At 38.2% G+C, this 22,611-nt stretch overlaps 1 protein-coding gene across 2 annotated transcripts in view; it reads right to left on the bottom strand.

The window, feature by feature from the left end:
• Window positions 1-22,611, bottom strand: part of FRY (FRY microtubule binding protein) — a 572,796-nt gene that overhangs the window by 198,511 nt on the left and 351,674 nt on the right. For both annotated transcript variants that reach the window (XM_023751126.1, XM_006085476.3), the window contains 10 exons: window positions 22,409-22,591; window positions 20,293-20,379; window positions 17,723-17,982; window positions 17,120-17,309; window positions 16,385-16,509; window positions 13,506-13,563; window positions 12,333-12,424; window positions 11,886-12,058; window positions 5,578-5,738; window positions 1,559-1,669 (listed from right to left, as the gene is read on the bottom strand). In XM_023751126.1, coding sequence (XP_023606894.1) covers window positions 1,559-1,669; window positions 5,578-5,738; window positions 11,886-12,058; window positions 12,333-12,424; window positions 13,506-13,563; window positions 16,385-16,509; window positions 17,120-17,309; window positions 17,723-17,982; window positions 20,293-20,379; window positions 22,409-22,591 — 1,440 coding nt within the window. The remainder of the gene's footprint in view (window positions 1-1,558; window positions 1,670-5,577; window positions 5,739-11,885; window positions 12,059-12,332; window positions 12,425-13,505; window positions 13,564-16,384; window positions 16,510-17,119; window positions 17,310-17,722; window positions 17,983-20,292; window positions 20,380-22,408; window positions 22,592-22,611) is intronic.

Here is a 22,611-nt window from a genome sequence, read left to right as displayed (position 1 = left end):
ATTTTAAAAGTGCTTTTCTGCATCTATTGAGATGACCATATAATATTTCTTTCTTGAGACACTATTAATATAATTAACATACTAATGAATTGATGGACATTAAACCAATCTTGTAGGTTTGAATAATCACAACTTGGTCATGATGAATCATCTTTTTAATATATCACCAAATTCAGTTTACTAATAATTTGTTTAAAGGTTTTGTTTCTATGCTCTTGAATGAAATTGCCTTTTAATATTATTTCTTGTTAAATCCTTGCCAGGTTTTAGTATCAAGGTTATGCTGGTCTGCTAAAACATGCTGGAATGTATTTCCTCTTGAGTTGTTTTCTCTAAAAGGATTTGTATCAAATCAATGCAATTTGTTTCTTAAATGTTTACTTCATCAGTAAAGCCATCTGTTCTAAAAGTTTTTTTTGTGTTTGTATTTTTTTGTGGGAAGTCCAATTACAGATTAAATTTCTTTATTACTTATATGACTCTTCAGATTTTCTTTTCTTCTCGTATTGTGTTTTTCTAGGAATTTGCCTCTTTTATCTAAATTTTCAAGTTTACTGGCACAAAGGTGTTCATATGTTCTTATTTATTTTAAATATTTGTAGCATCTGTAGTGATGCTCCTTTACATTTATGATGCTAATGACACATGCATTCTCTCTCTTTCTTGATCAGACTTGTCATGGATTTATTAATTTTTTAAAATATATATTTTTATTGATTTTTTACAGAGAAGAAGGGTGAGGGACAGAGAGTTAGAAACTTCGATGAGAGAGAAACATTGATTAGCTGCCTCCTGCACACCCCCTACTGGGTATGTGCCTGCAACCAAGGTATATACTCTTGACCAGAATTGAATCTGGGACCCTTCAGTTCGCAGGCCGATGCTCTATCCACTGAGTCAAACCAGTTAGGGCATGGATTTATTAATTTTATTGGTTTTTTTAAACAAATCCAACTTTTGGTTTAAATTAATTATTTCTCTTTCATTAATTTCTGCTCTTATCTTTATTTCTTCATTTTACTTGATTCAGTTTGATGTTATTATTTTTCCAACACCTTGAGATGGATGCTTAGGTCATTATTAGCCTTTTTTTCTATCTATTATATGCACTTAATACATTTCAGTCTAAGCAAGACTTTATTTATAATCCACAGGTTTAGTATGTAGTGCTTTCATTGTTCTTCAGTTAAAAATATTTTCCAGTCTCTCATTGATTCTTTGACTCACTGGTTATCTGGAACAGTGTGTCTTCAATATGTATTTATTATTGATCACTAGCATAATTCCACTGTGATTAGAGAACACAGTCTATGTCACTTCAATCATTTTAACTTTATGGAGACTTGCTTTATGCAATAGTTTATTGTCAACGTTGGTAAATGTTACTGTGATATTTATCTGGATGCATCACAGTGTATTGTGAACAACACTTAAACCTACATTTTGTGGTTGATGTGGGGAGAGACTGTGTTGTGAACAATGCTTAGACACTCAGTAACCTAGCTGAGGCAGAACACCCTATACATTGAACAAGTAAGTATCTTTAGCTAGTACTTACTCGTAAATCTTGACAAGCCAGAATGTTGTCAAGCCACTTATATAGGTAGCCATCTGGGGAAAGGCCCACATTGTCAAACACGGGGCCGCAGCACAACACTGCTGACATTGCCTGATAACAAAACATAAAACACCGGGAATGAAACCTGGAATTGTCTAAAGGTATGCAACTGACTTTATAAATATAACTACCAGAATTATAAATGATAAAGGTCTTAGCAGTTATTTCCAAGATCTTAAAGTATTCCTTAGTATAGTTAATAAAAAGTACCAGATTCCCAATGGGCTCATTTTAGAAGAGCTAAACTCATAAATTTAACTTCATGAAAATGTATTTTATGATTATAATAAGTGTTTATCATGAAATAGTAAAACATTCAAAGCAAAATGCTATGTCACAGTTTTGAAAATAACTTACCTTAAGTGATTTCAAGTGAATTAATTCTGTTTAGAAGATAGAGCTTTTTAAACTTTTGCTTTGATGACAAATATTTGACTATGTACTGAATTGACAAACTTGACAAATATTTGACTAATGTACTAAATTGACAAACTATGAAAAACATGGAGATAATTGTGATTCTTAATCAAAGATAAAGAAAATGAAAAATATACACTTTAGTTCCTTTGAGGCTGGGGGGGAGGAAGCAAGGGAAGGTGAGAAGGGGAGATCTTTATTAATTCTGCAATTAGCAAGTCCAGGTGACTATCAGGGCCATGGTTTAAATTAGCTCCATTGAGACAATAGTCAACCTGAAAGTCAGCAATTTCTGCTATACATGACGGTTGAAATTAGACTGGGAATCATGCTTCTGAAATTTTTGAACAGTCCTAGTAGTGTGGAAATTTATTTCTGGGAATCTTCTAGGATAAGAGACTAAATCTTCTAGGATAAGAGACTAAAAAGGGAAATGGCAGATTTTGAACTTGAGGTAATATATATATATATATATCAGGCCCAGTGTATGACAATTCGTGTACTGGAGGGGGTCCCTCAGCCTGGCCTGCCCCATCTCACAGTCCGGGAACCCTCAGGGGATGTCCTACTGATGGCTTAGGCCCTCCACCCATGGGGAATGGGCCTAAGTTGTGGTCTGGCCTCCCTCTGTGGGAGGCAACCGGGCTGATCAGGGGAAGGCGCCGCCCCCATCACCCCGCTGCTGCTGCCACTGCCAGCTGCAGTGGCTGTGAGCCCCAGGCCTCTCACCCGCCAGAGCTCATGGCTGCCATGAGCCATGGGCCTCGCAGGCGATAGGGCTCAAGGCTGCCTGAGCCCCGGGCCTCACAGCACCGGGGCTCACAGCTTCCTGAGCTCACGGCTACTGTGAGCCCATAGCTGCTGTGAGCCCTGGGCATCACAGCCGCCGGGGCTCACGGCTGCCATGAGCCACGGGCCTCGCAGCCGCTGTGGCTTTGTCTGGATGGACGTCTGGAAGATGTCTGCCCTAATTAGCATATTACCCTTTTATTAGTATAGATATACACACACATATATAGGATGCCCCAAAAAATGTATGCACACTTTAATAGATGATGGCTCAATTTTCAAAATGAAATGTATTTTAATAAACACTGCCTTTATAATTATTCAAAGTGTATGTATACTTTTTGGGGGGGCACACCACACACACACACACCCCTCATTATAATCTATGGATTTTTTCTTAGGTTGGAAGTTTATTGGCAAGGCAGCTACTTGAAGAGTTTATCTCCTACAAAAAATCATGTGGTTCTATGGGAAAAAAAGAGAACCTATGTAATACTTTCAACAATAAAGATTAAAGAAAATTATTTAAAACTAAAACAAGGAGAAACCAAGATGGCGCCATAGGTTAACGCCGGAGTTTGCTGCCTCGAACAACCACTTCAAAAATACAACTAAAAGACGGAACGGACATCATCCAGAACCACAGGAAGGCTGGCTGAGTGGAAGTTCTACAACTAGGAGGAACCGAGAATCAGAGGAGGCACAGTGCTGAAGTAAAATACTAAGGTGCGGAGTGCGCGCGGCTTGGGCTGGTGGCTGAGGGCGTGGCTGTCTGTTTCAATCCGGAGGGAGCCTCAGACTCTGAGCTCCAGATCCGGGCGAGTCTCTAGGGACCCAGACTAAAACGGGAGAAGCAGGACTGTCTGGCTACGGTCCCTCCGAGGTTTGCAGCAGTTGCTGGGACAGAGAGGCAGAGCCCCTGGGGACGGACTGAGAGCAGCCATAACTGCTCCCTCCTCCGCCCTGTTGATCCCGTGGGACCCGCCCAGCCCAAGCCCTGCACAGAGGCATTGCCGGATAGCCTCAGGCAAAGGCTAGATTAGCACCTCCCTAGAGGACACAAGTTCTTCCACTGCAGACACAGCTGATTGTCACAGCCAGTCGGCCTGGAGGTCAAATCCCTCTAGTATTAACTACAACAATCAAGGCTTAACTACAACAAGACTGCGCACAAAGACCACTAGGGGGTGTACCAAGAAAGCGTAAAAATGCGGAGACAAAGAAACAGGACAAAACTATCAAGGGAGGATATTGAGTTCAGAACCACACTTTTGAGGTCTCTCAAGAGGCTTCTAGAGTCTGTCAATAAACTTGAAGAGATGTACAGGAAATCTAATGAGACCCTCGATGGTGTGATAAAGGACCAACTAGAAAGTAAGCATACACTGACTGAAATAAAGAATATTATACAGACTCCCAACAGCAGACCAGAGGAGCTCAAGAATCAAGTCAAAGATTTGAAATGCGAAGAAGCGAGAAACACCCAACCGGAAAAGCAAAATGAAAAAAGAACCCAAAAATACGAAGATAGTGTAAGGAGCCTCTGGGACCGCTTCAAACGTACCAACATCAGAATTATAGGGGTACCAGAAGATGAGAGAGAGCAAGATATTGAAAACCTATTTGAAGAAATAATGACAGAAAACTTCCCCCACCTGGTGAAAGAAATAGACTTCCAAGTCCAGGAAGCGCAGAGAACCCCAAACAAAAGGAATCCAAAGAGGACCACACCAAGACACATCATCATTAAAATGCCAAGAGCAAAAGACAAAGAGAGAATCTTAAAAGCAGCAAGAGAAAGAAACTCAGTTACCTACAAGGGAATACCCATACGACTGTCAGCTGATTTCTCAACAGAAACTATGCAGGCCAGAAGGGAGTGGCAAGAAATATTCAAAGTGATGAATAGCAAGAGTACTTCATCCAGCAAAGCTATCATTCAGAATTGAAGGTCAGATAAAGAGCTTCACAGATAAGGAAAAGCTAAAGGAGTTCATCACCACTAAACCAGTATTATATGAAATGCTGAAAGGTATCCTTTAAGAAGAGGAAGAAGAAGAAAAAGGTAAAGATACAAATTATGAACAACAAATACGCATCTATCAACAAGTGAATCTAAGAATCAAGTGAATAAATAACCTGATGTACAGAATGAACTGGTGATTATAATAGAATCAGGGACATAGAAAGGGAATGGACTGACTATTCTTGGGGGGAAAAGGGGTGTGGGAGATTCGGGAAGAGACTGGACAAAAATCATGCACCTATGGATGAGGACAGTGGGTGGGGAGTGAGGGCGGAGGGTGGGGTGGGAGCTGGAAGGAGGGGAGTTATGGGGGGGAAAAAAGAGGAACAAATGTAATAATCTGAACAATAAAGATTTAATTAAAAAAATTAATTAAAAAAAAAACTAAAATAAAACGAAAAACCATGTGATTCTTATATAGAAGACACAATGACTAAAGTGGAAGCTTGGATAAGTTTTGCACTTAGAAATTATGAGGCCAATTGGAATAGTTGCATATCTATACACAACTATCAATCTATTTTATGTGTGTACAGTTTGGAATTTTAAAGGTCAGCTTATGTATTTATGTGTGTATTTATTTGACTTTTTTTGCAAGTGTACTTAGATTATGTCATATCATATGAAATCATATTATTTATTTTAACCTAATTTAAGGCATGGTTATTAGTTTAATGAAAGAAACTATGGATCTCACAAGAATCATCATGAGGCAAAGGTGACCTACCTTTAAGGCACAATACTGGTATCTTGTGATCTGATGGTTCCTGTCACTGTATCGATCCAGGGGTGTGAACATAATGCTGAAGGGCCCTGCCCACTGGCTGAACAAGATGAAAAGATGGTGCCTCAGGCTTTGCTGGGGGAAGAGAAATCTCCTGTGGTGAACTAGAGAGAAAAATTCAGTTAACAGTCTCTGAGAACAAAAAATACAGTGAATACAATTTATGTCACTATTATATAGCAGTTTTAAATTTTGGAGAAAGGATTAATTTCACTTCCCAACTCCAGTTTTCTTTAGGTAATAAAAAGTGTTTAAAAAGTTAAGCAGAATTTTCTTTCTAAGTGTGCATCCTTCCTCACTAGCACCTTGTCAGAGCAGGAAGCAGAGATAAAAGATGACTCACATACTGTTTTCTATTCACTATCTAGAGAACCTTCCAACACCTTCCAATCAGCTGCTTACATAGATGATGTTCCTTTGACTGCTGCCAGTCTTTAGGAAAAACTATGAAGTATAATGTCTAGAGAATTAAAACAAATATACTTTAGCTGAAGAGGCCAGCTCACATCTTACTTTAGAGTCATCAAAATGAGGAGGATTGGTTATACAACATCAAAGTTACAAAAAAGTAGAAATAGTTGAGTGCAGCTTTTTGTAATTATGTCAAGTGCTTTTAATGACAGTCAGTCATTCATTTTTACACCAAATTGGCCTTGTAGTATAGTTTAGATATCAGATAGCATGATTTCGTCAACTTTGTTCTTCTTCCTCAAGATTTCTGTGGCTATTCAGGGTCTTTTGTGGTTCCATATAAATTTTTGAAATATTGGTTCCAATTCTGTAAAATATTCCATTAGTAACTTGATAGGAATTGCGTGGAGTCTATAGATTGCTTTGGGTAGTATGGACATTTTAATGATGTTACTTCTTCCAAACCATCAGCATGGTATATAGTTCCACTTATTTGTATCTTCTTTACTTTCATTCTTCAGTGTCTTATAATTTTTGGAGTACAGGTTTTACATCCTTGGTTAAATTTATTCCTAGGTTGTTGTTTTTTTAATGCAATTGTAAATGGGATTGTTTTATTAGTTTTCCTTCCTGATAGTTCATTATTGGTGTATAGAGATGCCACCGATATCTGGATGTTTATTTTGTATCCTGCTACTTTACTGAACTAATTTATCAGTTCTAATAGTTTTTTGGTGGAATCTTTAGGGTTCTTTATATACAGTATCATGTCATATGCAAATAATGATAGTTTTACTTCTTCTTTTCCAATTTGGATGCCTTTTATTTCTTCCTCTTATCTGACTGTAGCTGTGGCTAGGACATCCAGTACTATGTTGACTAAGAGTGGTGAAAGTGGACATTCCTATCTTATTCTCAGCCTTAAGGGAAACATTTTTGTTTTTTCCATTGAATTTTATATTGGCTGTAGGTTTGTCCTATATACCCTTTATTATGTTGAAGTATGTTCCCTCTATTTCCATGTTGCTGAGAGTTTTTATTATAAACTAGAGGCCTGGTGCATGAAAATTTGTGCATTTGGGGATTGGGGTTCCCTCAGCCCATCCTGTGCCCTCTTGCAGTCCAGGACCCTTGGGGGATGTCCCAGGGGATCGGGCCTAAGCTGGCAGTCAGACATCCCTCTGGCAGTCTGGAAGCCCTCAGGGGATGTCCGACTAACAGCTTAGGCCCACTCCCCCCGGGACATCCTTAGTGCTGTCACGGAGGCAGGAGAGGCTCCCGCCACCACTGCTGCGCTGGCCAGCTATGAGCCGGCTTTTGGCTGAGTGGCGCTCCCCCTGTGGAAGCGCACTGACCACCAGCGGGGCAGCTCCTGCATTGAGCATCTTCCCTCTGGTGGTCAGTGCTCATCATAGTGACTGGTCATTCCGCCATTAGGGTCAATCTGCATATTACCCTTTTATTATATAGGTTGGGTGCTGGATTTTATTAAATGCTTTATTCTGCATCTATTGATACAATCATGTGGTTTTTATCCTTCATTTTGTTTATATGGTATATCACATTTATTGATTTGTGGATATTGTTACCAACCATGAATTCTAGGAATAAATCCCACTTGATCACGGTGTATGATGTTTTCAATGTATTGATGGATCCGGTTTGCTAATATTTTGTTGAGGATTTTAGCATCTATGTTCATCAAGGATATTGACTTATAATTTTCTTTCTTTGTAGTGTCTTTATCTGGTTTTGGCATTAGGATAATGCTGGCCTCATAAAATAAGCTTGGGAGTCTTCCCTCCTCTTGAATTTCTTGGAATATTTAAAAAAAAATAGCTGTTAGTTCTTCATTGAATGTTTGATAAAATTCTCCTGTGAAGCCATCTGGTCCACGTCTTGTTCGTCAGGAGTTTTTTGACTACTGCTTCAATTCTACTAATTATAATCTGTCTATTCAGATTCTCTGAGTCTTCCTGATTCAGTTTTGGAAGATTGTATATTTCTAGGAATTTATCCGTTTTGTCCCAATTGTCCAATTTGTTAGCATACAGTTTTTCCTAATATTTTCTTACAATACTTTGTATTTCTGTGGAGTCACTTGTTACTTCTCCTCTTTCATGTCTGATTTTATTTATTAGGATCCTCTCTCTTTTCTTCTTCATGAGTGTGGTTAAAGGTTTATCAATCTTGTTTACCTTTTCAAAGACCCAACTCTTGGTTTCATTGATCTTTTGTATTGTTTTTTTTAAGTCTCTGTCATTTATTTCTGCTCTGATCTTTATTATTTCCATCCTTTATTATTTCCTCACTTTGGAGTTTGTTAGTTTTTTTTTCTATTTCCTTTAAGTGTAAAGTTAGATTGTTTACTTGAGATTTTTCTTGTTTCTTAAGGTAGGCCCGTAATGCTAGGAATTTCTCTCTTAGAACTGCTTTTGCTGTATACAACAGATTTTGGGTTGTTGTGTTCTCATTTTCATTTGTTTTAAGGTATCTTTTTATTTCTTCTTTGATCTCATTGTTGATCCATTCATTGTTTTGTAACATGTTATTTAGCTCCATGTGTTTGTGTGTTTTTCAGTTGTTTTCTTGTTATTGATTTCTGATTTCATAGCATTATGGCCAGAGAAGATGCTTAACATGGTTTCAACCTTCTTAAATTTACTGAGACTTGTTTTTGTCTAACATGTAGTCTATCCTAGAAAATGCGCCATGTGCACTTGAAACAAATGTATATTCTGCTGCCTTGGGGTGAAATGCTCTGAAGATATCAATTAAATCCATCTGATCTAGTGTGTCACTTAAGGCCACTGTTTCCTTATTGATTTTCTGTCTGGAAGATCTATCCATTGGTGTTAATGTGGTATTAAAGTCCCCTACTATGACTATATTATTGTCTATCTCTCCCTTTAAGTCTATCAAGATTTGTTTTATATATTTAGGTGTTCCTATGTTGGGTGCATAAATATTTACAAGGGTTATATCATCTTGTTGGATTGCACTCTTTATCATTATGAATTGTCCTTCTTTGGCTCTTTCTGTAGCCTTTGTTTTAAAGTCTATTTTGTCATATATAAGTATTGCTACTCCAGTTCATTGTTCATTTCTATTTGTATGAAATACCTTTTTCTATCCCTTCACCTTTACTCGGTGTATATCTTTCATTCTGTGGTGGGTCTCTTGCAGAGAAAATATATACATATATATATATATATATATATATATATATATATATATATATATATCTTATTTTCTTATCCATTCAGCCACCCTATGTCTTTTGATTGAAGCATTTAATCCATTTACATTTATAGTGATTATTAATAGGTACATATTTAATGCCATTTTACTCTTTTAATTTATATTCCTTTGTGGTTTTTTTCCCCTCCTGTTCCTGTTCCTCCTCCTTCTTAAAGAAGGACCTTTAACACTTCTTTCTTTCTTTTTTTTTTTTTGATTCAGAGGAATCTGCCTGTCATTTTTTTAAAACATTTTTTATTATACTGAGTAGGTGGTAATGAACTCCTTTAGCTTTTTTTCCCCTCTGAGAAGCTCTTTATTTCTTCTTTAATTTTAAATGATAGTCTTGCTGGGTAAATTAGGTCCTTGCTTTTTTCTCTTTGAATATTTCATGGCAATTCCTTCTGGCCTGAAATGTTTCTGTTGAGAAATCAGATGATAGTCTTATGGGAGCTCACTTGTAGGTAACTGACTACCTTTCTCTTGCTGTTTTTAAGATTTTGGTAGATTGCTTGCCTCCATTTCATTTAACTTTATTTCTGCAGATTTCTTGTGTTCTTTCATTTGGGGCATATTCTCTTTCCATTTTGGCTGCCTCTTTGTGTTTATTTTTATGTATTACGTAGGAATGCTTTAACTCCCAGTCTTGCTGGGGTGGCCTTATGTAGTAGATGTCCTGTAGGACCCCATGGCAAAATTTCGTTGATCACCTGTGCTGAGTGCTCCTGGAATATGCCTTGTAGGACTTTCTGTTGTAATTGAATCTTAGTTACTATTGGCCTGTTTGTGTGTGGATTGACCATTAGGCTGGCTGACTGTGAGGATCAATTCCAACCACAGTGAATGAGCTGCTGTACAGGTGCTGACCACACAAAGTAGAATTCACCTCAGTAGGGTCTGGTGCATGTCAAAATCTTCCTTTGGATGTGCCACTTGTGAAGCTATTTGGATCCTGCTGTGATGATGTCTGAATATCACCAGTGGGTATGTTGGTTCTAGGTCTTCTTGGATGGGAATCTGGTGCAGGTCAATGTCAGACGCTGCTTGTGACTGGCTCTGGACAACCTGTTTGGAGCTACAAAGTGGTCCACAATTTGTGGCTGCCTCTGCTGGGCCTGGGTGTGCATGGAAAGGATCAAGCTGCACACTAACGCTTGCTTTTACCAACCTTGGGCCAGGGAGCAAGTCTTCAAAAGTCCCAAGGAAACCTGAAGTCTGCCTCTGCCTACCTCCACCTGCTGGCTGCCTGTTAGGCTCAGTCACTGAAAGAGCCTTTTGTGGTACTCAAGTTGCATGTGATAGGTTCCCAGTGAGTCACTAGGTAGGGGAGAGAGGTGTTCACCAGATCTACATAGGTTCAAACTCAGTGCCAGTGCTGGGCCTGAGGCTACTAAGCAAATCAAATGCCCCAGTAATACCAAGTCTAGCTGCCACCTGCTGGGTGCTTGCACACCTTTGTGGTGGGTCAGGGTCTAGGGAGTTGTTAGGATGAGGCCAGCAGAGTTTATCAGGCCCAAGAGATCAAGATTTGGCTGTGTGAAGGGAAGATCTTGCACCAGTTGGGCGTGTGAGGGGAAAATTTCCCCTTTCCCAGAGCGACACAACTCAGTCTGTCCAGATTCTGCCCAGATCTCAGCAGGGTGGAGCCACCTAAAGTTGAGAGGCTGGGGCTGTCAGGTGCTAGGAGAGTGGGGCTAGCAGATCTCCCTTGAGGGGGAGGAGCTAGCCAGGTTCACGGGAAAGTTGGGGGAATTGCCCCCTCCCCAAAGTCACACAACTCAGTCACTGACACTACCTGCATTGACCCAGACCTCTAAACCCTGGCCCAGGCATTTGACTTCTCTTCAAGGTGGAAGCTCTGTAGAGTGGGTTGGCAGGGAGTCCAGAGTGTGGGGCTATTGCATTCACCCAACCTGATGCTGTCTGGAAGGGTGTGCTCCACCCAAGAAAGACGGTATCTGCTGTGCAGTACAGTGACTGAGCACAAATATTTAATGAAATAAATATTTGAAATGTATAATTAAAAAAAATTTACTTAAATGGACTAAATGCTCTAATCAAAATAAATAGGGTAGCAGAATGGGTAAGAAAATAAGACCCATATATATGCTGTCTATAGGAAAACTATCTCAGATAGAAAGACACACAGATTGAAAGTAAAGGGATGAAAAAAGCTATTTCATGCAAAGGGAAACAAATAAAAGAAAGCTGGTGTATATTTCTACCAGACAAAACAGACTTTAAAACATGTTCACAGATTAGCACAAGAATGAACAAAAATGAAGCACCTGTGAATGTCCCCTCTGAATTCCTTCCTTGTTATGGAAGTCACTTAGGTTCATTTTCACATGGAAACCAAAATGAAGAATAGAAATAATGACAAATACAAAGCAAAGCTTAATTCCTATTGTTCCCTTTCCAACTCTGTGCTGAATTACCACAGTCTATCCTCATGTACATTTCCAAGTATTTCAAGACAAATAGACAATCCCACCCAGACCTGCACACAAGCCAGGAGGATTAGAGGGAAACATTGTCCTGAGGAACAAAAGGTTTTTCAAGCATAAAGGTAAGTACTGTGCAGTGATGCATCACTGTACCTGGAACACATTGAATCAAGTTGGCGACCATGGCACTAAAATGTGCCCGGATATCTTTAAGAATTTCAACTTCTTTATCATTTTCAGCTTCTAGCAGCATGCGGGTCAGGTCCACATACTCTAGGAACAAAGCTCCAAGGGCTAAAGTATCCCGTTCTAAGGCTCCATTTGTGCTGTAATAAAGAAAATGGAACTTTTAGATGCTCATTCTTCATTTCAAAGTGGTACATGCTTCATGGAAAATAAGATCCACTGTCAGAACTGACACATTACATTTGTTCTTGACCTATATGCAGCGTAAACAGATTAAGAACCCCCACAAGATTTTTGGACTTTTTCTGAGTAAAAGTTAAAGGTATTATATTTTTAAAAAGAAAGGAAATACAAAGAGACAAAAGTAGACCAGTGTGGTAAGCAGAGATCAACTTGGGGAAATTTTCATCCTACCTGTCACTTATTACACCAGCATCAGCCAGAAGTTCAAAAATTCGAAGTAACTGTAGTCTTAACAAGTCCCGCCGTTCTCGGCGTTTTTTGTTCTGTACAGAAAGAGGTGATACCACTTATAGACATGAACAAGGCAATATGAGCTTTGCTTTAGGAAACTGGGATAAAGAAAGGCCTAACCTAGTCCTTTTCGATTTTCTAAACATAAAAGACAATGTATTTTCCTTTCTTCCTAATCCTTAGAGACAATGTTTGCTTTTATAGGTTGTAAGAGAAAGATCATCGGGGGGTGGGGGTTGGTAAGTATTTATATGGTGGAAATGTTCAGAACAAGCCTCAATTCCCAGATGCTCCAAGCATGTGTGGAAAGACTGGAGCATCTTAAATCAAGTGGAAAAGAAGAGTGGACACTAATACTCCCGCCAATCTGACCATGGAGCTCACATGTTCTTACTCAAACGGCTCAATTTTTGTTACTTCTTGCTTGATTCTTACTACTATATGGGAAGCTCATTTTAAATTTTTTTAAAAATATATTTTATTGATTTTTTACAGAGAGGAAGGGAGAGAGATAGAGAGTTAGAAACATCGATGAGAGAGAAACATTGATCAGCTGCCTCCTGCACATCTCCCACTGGGGATGTGCCCGCAACCCAGGTACATGCCCTTGACCGGAATCGAACCTGGGACCTTTCAGTCCGCAGGCTGATGGGGAAGCTCATTTTAGTCTACTTTTACATTTTATTTTTTATCCTGCTACATTATAAGTTTATCCTTTTCAGAGTTCACTTTGGGGAAGATAATGATGGGGAAAATGCTTCATATGCCAGACGAAACAAGTAATATTTGTGATTATTTAACCCTTTTGAAAAACAAGCAAACAAACTAAAAACCAAAATTCAATAAACTCAAACCTCTTTCAAATAAATGTGATATCTTCACATATATATGACTACTTAGGTTGTTTTGCTTTCAGAAATATAGGACATAAAATCTTTTAAAGTAGGAACCATATTATACTAAGTATTAAAATATTGAAAAAATGAAAATAACAAAAGCTAAAATGTTAAGATTAAATATTAAAAGCATGCTGGGGAAACCATTGGGTATATTTAAATTCATACAACTGTCCAATACAGCAAGTATCTTAATGATTTAAATTCAAAATCTTACCTCGGGTCTTCGTTCCAGAGCTTCTTTCATTAATGGATGAAGTTCTTCTACCAATTCTCTACAGAGGAAGAAGGTAAGCATTTGAAATATATTATTATTATTGACACCAAACTTGTCACCAAACATATCCATTCAATCCTAAATCATTTGGTTTTTCCACTTTGCATCTGACATCAAAATCTCCCCTGGCCTTCCCATTTCCCAGTCACATGGTGAACTGTAATTAGGTACTGGCCTATACTTTGTATTATTGGTATTAATCCCAGTGCTGTGTATATAATTTTGGCTCAATTCATGTATTGACTTGGTTTTAATTTAATGTCTGAACAATTAAACAATACAGTAGGTCCTCGAGTTACATCGGAGATCTGTTCCCACGGCGCAACTTAATGCGATTTTCGCTGTAAGGCGGAACCCACCTACATAAGCACCTACGTCACTCACATGGAGCACATACACAGCAGGAATGAAGTGAAACAGTAAAAAAAAATTAAAAGAAAGATAACAATTCCTGACCTTTACTTGTGGTAAATAAATAATAAAAAACATAAAGCACGTATGCACATATGTCGAAATGATGGAACTTTTTTTTTATATAAATAAATGGGAGATGGTGACATAACCATGAAATGACTTAAGTTGAGTCTGATGTAACCTGAGGACTGTCTGTATTTTGCAAGTACTTCCTAAATTCAAAGCACTTTACTACAGACTGTGGACTTGAAGATAAGTGAAATTGAGTCTCTGCACAGAAATTTTCAGTCTAATTAGAGCATAAGAGAAAGGTGCAGTACTATAGCACTGCCTTTGGGATCTGTGCTCAGGGAATGACTGATAGTTGATTCTGACATGAAGTTTTTTTGGAATTTCAGAGATAAATTGCTTTATTTAAACTATATGACAAATATAAATATGGCAAGTACTATAGTAGTGAGGTTCTCATAAAAACCTTACCTCTTACGTAGTAAAAATAAAAGTTTGATCATGTTAATATATATCTCATATTACATGTACATACTTCACCTGTCCCCATTATCTAGCCTGATGGTAGGTATTTTGTTTATAATCCACTCCATGTCTAAAAACCTTGTATTTTCTGGTAGAATATTTTGTGCTAATAGAAATTGCCCTCCAGGGAAATCCAGGGACAGGAAGGTAAACTCTATCAAATTCTTCACCGAGACATAGAAAGCCTGCATTTCATTCCAGATTTTTCCACTATAGATGCTAGAATTTTTTTCACCAAAGACATGGAAATAATATTAATGGTCTCTTCCATCTAATAGCAGACATTAACCAAATATTTACTATGTGCATTTTTATATTTAACTCAATAAATCTGAGATAGATCCTATAATTATATCAAATCTATATGGTTAGTAAGTTGCATAAGTTACTTCCCCCGAGGAACACTAAGAGGATGAGATATGCAAAAGAAAGCCTCAGGTTCTTTGGGGAAAATGTTCAGAAATTTGAGGAATTGTTCTTATAGTATTTCCACATGATGCTTTTTTAGTTTTAATAAATAAGTAGTAAAACTCAAATTAACTGGCATCCAAGTAGTCAGAACTCAAAATTACTTTTTAAAAAAAATATATTTTATTGATTTTTTACAGAGAAGAAGGGAGAGGGATAGAGAGCTAGAAACATTGATGAGAGAGAAACATCGATCAGCTGCCTCCTGCACACTCCCTACTGGATATGTGCCCGCAACCAAGGTACATGCCCTTGACTGGAATTGAACCTGGGACCCTTGAGTCCGCAGGCCGATGCTCTATCCTCTGAGCCAAACTGGTTAGGGCACAATTACTTTTTTTAAATTCAGTTTAAAAAAAATTCTTTATTGTTTAAAGTATTACATATAATATTACATATGTCTCCTTTTTCCCCCATTGATCTCTCCCTGGCCACCCCCACCCCCAGCACATGCCCTCACCCCACTAGTGTCTGTGTCCATTGGTTATGCTTACTAGTACATGCACGCATACAAGTCCTTTGGTTGATCTCTTACCCTTCCACCCGACCCCTCCCGTGGCTTCCCTCTGAAGTTTGACGGTCTTTTCGATGATTCCTTGTCTCTAGATCTAGTTTTGTTCATCAGTTTTTGTTCTTCATTATATTCCACTCACAATTACTTTTTTAAGGATAAAATCTGACTCTCTACATGAATAATGTGATCTTTTTCAGTTGCCTCTAAGATATCTCATTAATCTTTATTTTTCAAATAGGGTCTTTCAGATGCTTGGAGCGTTCCCTTTTGTATCTGTGTGAAACTTATACAATTTAATTTGTCCTAGTAGGCTTTCCTGCTTAGCTAAAGTCATCAGAGGCAGCCCGAATATAACGTTTTATGATGACTCTTTCAAAGGCTTGGCACTGCCTCAGATGGAATGGTTATTTAATTAAAGCTGTGAAATGACTAAGTAATCTAGAAAGTGAGATATGATGGTTCTATAAAGGCAGATAAAGCACTTTATAGAAATGTCCACTAGTGTAACAGGTGGTCCCTCAGAGAGTTCTACCAATGCTTCACCTTTGAGAGCGCTGCATTATTGGCAGACACTCTTTATTGTGACCTTAAAGCCTCTGGACAGTCTGGTTACCTGGGCATTGACAGGGAAATTCTTTTTAGTTATCTAAAACAAAGCTTGTAAGTGAGATAAAATCTGAGAGGTAAAGTCAAAGTTGCAATGACAAAAAGTGAAACATGAGACAGCTGCAAGCAAGGGTTGTTTCATGCACATCAGCCAGGACACAGGAAACAGCGCCAAGCCAGAAACTGCAGGTACTCGCCAATAGCAAACTCAGACTTGTGTTACAAACAGGAACCACGACAGCAGCAGCATGTATGAATTTACAACTTATTAAGACTACTGTACCTGAAAACAAGAGAATTTGTTCTTCCAAATCCTAAAACTAAGGACTCTGTGATTTCAATGCCCTCTAGTCTCATCAAAGGCACCAACTGCTTTAACAAAACTCCCACCGATGGGGTGCCCATGGCCTGAAACAAGTTAATTAAAAGAGAAAAAAGAGGTCACATGGGAACAGATGCTTCCTTTAATCAAACGGTGACTCCATTATAACAGTTTCAAAGTCTGAACCACTTCCCAAGGCACTGCCATCATTTCAGGAAAAATAAAACAACCCATACATTTGATATAGCACAATTAATGCATTTTTCATCTGAGACACAAGTTAAAGAACCTTTAAATTATAATAGTCTTCTTAAAAAAAAACCAACAAATTAAATCTACAAAACTTATCATTAACAATATAATTTAATCAAGGCACGGTTTAAAGGTAAAGACTTGGTGTGGAGTGACAGACATGTGGTATGTAGGACACGAATCAAACCTTAGGGCACTAATAAATACAAGTCCCAATGTTTTAAGAAAGTTTGCTCACTTCTCTTTATCTTCTACTGTCCACTTGTCAGGCAGAAATTGTAAATTATGCACATAAACACTCAGTGGAATTTAGAAATGGTCAGGGTGAAAATCTCATTCTCTATACTCCAGATGGCAGGCACAGTACAATTTGCACTGTGAACTCTAGACAAACAAGCTAAAAAAACCCTTACAGAATAATTCTTCTGAAGCATGTCATGTCACCTTGTTATCGTAGCTCACTGTACCATCAGGCGTGGTCGCCATTATTTCTGGAGTCGAAGCTCTTAAGTGTCCCGGGCTCATGATACTGGGTTTTGCAACTCCAAAGCAAAGAATGAGGTAGTTTCTCCACAAGGTCACATAGTTGTCTCCGCTGCCAGCAGTGCTGGTTTTCTTGGCATTAATTGGGCTACTAGAAATATGGAGAAGTGAGCACTAGTTCAGGATTTTAAATATCATTTATTGAATAATGATCCTACAAAGTGCTCAAAGAGAGTTGAACAGCTATCTGTCAAGGATGGTCTGGACAGAGAAGGTCACTACTGGATGGGAAGTTGTATAAACTTTCATAACATTTTCACCAGTAAGGTCTGAGATTCTGTACTTAGACATTCATATTGATTATTATGAAAAGCAACAACAATAACAACAAAACTAGCTCTAGATGAGAACTTTGAACCGAATTTTTATTCAATGTTAAGAATTCTATATTAGGAAGTTCAGAATCTAGAGAGGATTATAATATCTTAATCTCTTATATGAAATGAAAATGTAAGAGGGAAAATGGTCACAAGCAAAACAGAGGAAAGCACATAGATCCCTTACTTGGGGTCCACCAGAGGCATGACTGACTGGAGCCGAGTGAAGGCATAGGGCCAGGCATAGCTGAGGGCCGTGGGACAATGCTTGGGCAAGTTCTCCTGCCGCAGGAAACTGAACAGACAGAGGACCCAGGGGTCTTTGACAGACTGAGCGAATATCCAGACGTGGGATGGGCTCTTCACATCATAATGGCTGTTGACTAGGACCGCATTCCACTCCACCAACCACTGAAGATCCACACTGTGGGTCAGTGGTAAGGTGGCCTGCAGGTGCAAGAGGGCAATGAATCAACACCATACTGTAAACTCCACATCCTCATCATAGCTTTTCCTGACCACCTCTAACTGGCCATGCGGTGACTCTGAAACCTCCTCCTACCCCTACCGTATAGGATTTGGTTTGTAGTCATCACTGTTTCCCAGGCTAGATGACAAGCAACTGAAGTACAGAGGTTAAGGACAGGGGTTGTACTTCATATAGTTTTAATGTCATATAACACTGTGCATTGGTAAGCAGATGCTGCTCACTAAATATTTGTTGAACAAAGACATGACATTAGTTAATTCAAACTAGACCAAAGATTTGCCATTTTAAAATTCTGAAAAGTTATTAATCTCTGAGATTCATAAATGTGCATTTAATACCTATAATTAGAATATATATTTATATATTCTAATATATAAATAATGATAATGACTTAGGGAGATGGCTGAGTTTAATTCCTTTTATGAAAGGTATTTTATTGATGATTTTTAAGGTAAAATACCTATATAGTCTTGTCCTATGCTATCAAGCCAAACTAATAAATTCTAGAACCTTTTGAAAGATATCTAATCACATAAGTTCTTATTCATTTTCTTTTAAGCCCAGAAATCAAAATTTATAGAAGACCAAGTTTCAAATAATGTAGCTGTTGTGCCAGGAGAGAAAATTGCCTTCATTTTTGTTAGGCATTTAACACAATCCATGTTCTCTGCCGGGTCTAGGAGTTCCTGTGGGTCAGAGCACCCCAGTAGTGGCCTCGATGGTTAATGCACCAGAGAGAAGAGATTCCAGCCCAGACTCTGCCCAAAGCCTGTGACCAGAAAACCCCAGACATCCCAGAGTGCTTCATTTATGACTTGGGGATTATAATGCTGCTCTCACTCTCCCTTTACGTGAATGGGAGGTAAGAAGACCGGCACAGAGCAGGTACTGCTTGCCCATCTCTCCTCCCGCGCATCTACCTAAGTGCAGAGTTGCTGACCTAATTCCCTGGCTCAAGGTTTTGATTCTGATAAACACAGAACAAAATCACATGAGCAAAATATAACCTGCAGGGAAATAAAATCTGTGTATAAAAACAATAAAACTTGACTCTTCCATCCCATGTTCAAACAATTTGAATTTCTAAAAGACACAGTAGATATGAAGTGCATGGCTAACAGTTTTAGTATTATCATTATTATCACAACCATAGCAAGAACAAGGCTACTAAAACATATAGATCTGTGTTGAATTTCAGTTGGAAAAGGCCACATAAAGCTCACAAGTATTGTTAGGTTTTCTAGTCACTCATAGCTATTTGTCAATTATGTTTGTATTCATTTATAGTTATTTGACAAGAATACATGAGGGACATGGGCAGTGTGGATTCTGCATGCGTTTGGCATGTGTCCTGCTCTCTTCAGCTTTGGAGCTGAAATTAGTCCAGGTTCCATGACTGCACTGTACTGATTTTTTAAAAAACCAGATAATTAAAATCTATTTCAATCTATTTTCTACTTACTCGTGAAAACTGAAGCTGCTAATATGCACTTTATAAGGGAGAATATGTTTGTGTCAGAGTCAGAGTTCAATTAGGGTCAAGTCCGGGCCCTATCACTTCCTTCTGTGTGACTACGGCCCTGTGCCTCTTAATGTTTTTGAGTTTTGATACCTATCAGGGTCAAAATGATAATAAATGTGAAAGCACCTTATAAACTGTAAAGCACCTTTAAATATAAGGTACATATAGTGTGAAGTACAATAAATAATGTGAATTCATTTTCTTAAAGAAGCCTGAGCAATTCTTCTTGAAATTGCAGTTTTCAAAATATTATTTATATACCTAAGGCTCAAATTTTATTTGAAATTATCTGAATGTCTCCTGAACCAGTATTTGAAAATCCTGCCTTGTTTTCCTAAGTACTTTCTTCTTGTTTTGTTAATTCTCACCTGAGGATATTTCCTCCATTGATTTTTAGAGAGTGGAAGGGAGAGAGGGGGAGAGAGAGCGAAACATCGATGTAAGAGAGACACATCATCGATCGGTTGCCTCCCACACATACCCAGACTGGGCTGGGGATCAAACCTGTAACCCAGGTCTGTGCCATTGACCAGGAAGCACACCTGCTACCCTTCAGTACACAGGTCGATTCTCTAACCACTGACCTACACTGGCGAGAGCTTCCTAAGTACTTTTGCATCAGTTTAATAACCTGACATAAAACCCCTGAATTCTTCCATATCATTTTTCTTTGTCTCTCTTTTGTCAGACATGTCCACATCTTATACTTAAAATAATTAGCAATAATAGTCAAATATGTACTTACTGAGTCCGAAACTGCTACATGAATAAAACTTTCAAGAATGGAAGAACTTAGCTGATCCATGACATCAATCATAGGCCTGTCGTCATCCTATACAAAGGAGAGGTGGTTATTCTCCATGGGAAAATGGATCCTTCCCATCCAGCCCACTCCCTTTGTCTAGAACATGAAAGCAGAACAGTGTGCAAGACAATGATAAGGGTTTTCTCACAGAAAACTGAGTGTCAAGATGGTGAATGGCAGTGGATAAAACTCTCTATGCTTCTGAGTTGAGTCTTTCAAGTTTCGGTGGAAGGTAATTAGAACTCCCATTTCACATTGCACTGAGAAGACATGCACCTGAATTTCAAAAATTCATACATGTGCACAAGAATCTAAATACTGTACCAGATGTTATTCACTGAAGCACTGGTGTCATTAATGTTAAGGACTGGAAACCCCACAAAAATGTGCTTTGCCTGATCTCTAAAATGCTACTTACTGAGTCACTGATCTGCTAAAATAACTGATAAATTGCTGACTGTGACTGAATTTAGTCCTAAAGAAAGGGCACTGGAGACTAACCACATACTCGCTATGGTAACTATGTAGTGTATAGCTATTTGGTAAAAGAAGCAAATTGGAATGGGCATAAGAAAAAAGTATCACAATTGTATACTTTACAATGCGGTCCCCTGACATTTCAAGTACCCACCTGGCACCATACATAGTTATTACAATATAATTGACTACATTCCCTATACTGTACTTTACATCCCCATGACTATTTTGTAACTGCTAATTTGTACTTCTCAATCCCTTCTTCTAAGTGAATGAATGTGTATGTTTGCTATTCTTTATTATAGAGAAGCTCAGATACATAAAATTGTTTACTTAGAAGCCTTATAGGAAAACTTTGGAATATCTTTGTTCATGTATGAGAATGATTTCAAAATGAGAATGAGAATGGTTTCCAAAGAGTCATGGCTAGTGTAAGAAAACAACACACTGTGTGAGAAACATCCCATATAGTCTGCTGGAAAAGCAATTACCAGTATGAACACGGGGCTTTAGAGGCATCTGTATTTGGCTTTGAATTATGGCTCTGTCATGTCCTAGCTATTGATAAAGACTGTTAACCTCCCTAAACCTCAGTCTTTGTACATTGGGGGTTAAAAACAATACTCATTCTTAGGTTATTGTGAGAGTTAAATAAGATAATATATGTGTAGAGCACTTAGGCAGTAACTGATACTTACATAGTGATTGTTATCAGTATTCTCATAATTAGAGACTTAATGGAGGTTTACCAAAGTATAGCATGTCTCAGAGATCTATTTACTTGATACCAGAGGCATTATCCTAAAATATTTCAGATAGATACCTGAAAAAAATGTGAATAACCAGGACAGTGATGGATTTGGAAAGACAATGACCATTTTGAGGATCATAAGTCAAGACCCATGATTTAAAACAAGAAAAATACCATTTTTTTCTAAAGAAGTAGTGGCATAAAAAGCTGGCCCTTCTTTAATCAACTCATGCCTGGGGTTTGGCCACCTGTGCCATCAGGCCATGAGCCTGGACACCTGAACAAGGGTGTCCTTGACTGAAGGTGGGATGTTAGCTGGAGTTATAGCGCTTAATCATGGGCTTATTTCTCCCATCTCAAGGGACATGTTTTCTTATGATGCCATTTTTTCTACTGTTGTAAAGATTAAATGACTTTCTGTTAGCCAGACTGTTTAGTATCTTAATCATTTTAAATGGTATCCATTATTTTCTTAAGTTTATTCTCTATTATAAATGTAATAATGTCTGCTTACTTTGATGTATGCTGAACATTATGAAGACAAAATGATTTATAACTTAATCTTAATTCTTCACTTTTTTTTATAAGCAATATCTCTTGGAGAACGATAAACAGGCTTTTCTATTGCTCTAAGAATATATGACTTATCTCTCCTAGATTAATAGTGCTAGTTCATAATTAAAAACCCACCACGAAGCAAAGATCATTTGTTGACATCATGTGTGACATGACAGAACATAAAGTAGTAATGCATCGTTTACAGTTTTTAATCTAAACATCAAAACTCTTGAAAGGAATAAATTGGGAACTTCAGAAAAAAATCCATACCTCAGGCTGACCCAGGACAAGAAATAAAGCTCGGATTTCCTTGAGTATTAAAACGGACAGTTTGCGTGTGGCCACCTGAAAACTGCAGAGTAAAACCAGAGCAAAGCCTTCCACAGCATGGAGGACACTGCAATGGGGACTTCGTTCCGACTGCATTCGGTGGCTGGAGCCATTTGCAATAAACTGTCATACAATAAGAACAA

The sequence above is a fragment of the Myotis lucifugus genome, unplaced genomic scaffold (genome assembly GCF_000147115.1).
Source record: "Myotis lucifugus unplaced genomic scaffold, Myoluc2.0 scaffold_19, whole genome shotgun sequence".
NCBI classification, from domain to species: domain Eukaryota; kingdom Metazoa; phylum Chordata; class Mammalia; order Chiroptera; family Vespertilionidae; genus Myotis; species Myotis lucifugus.
Note: the sequence above shows the minus strand (reverse complement) of the source record. Positions and strands in the feature narration are given on the sequence as shown.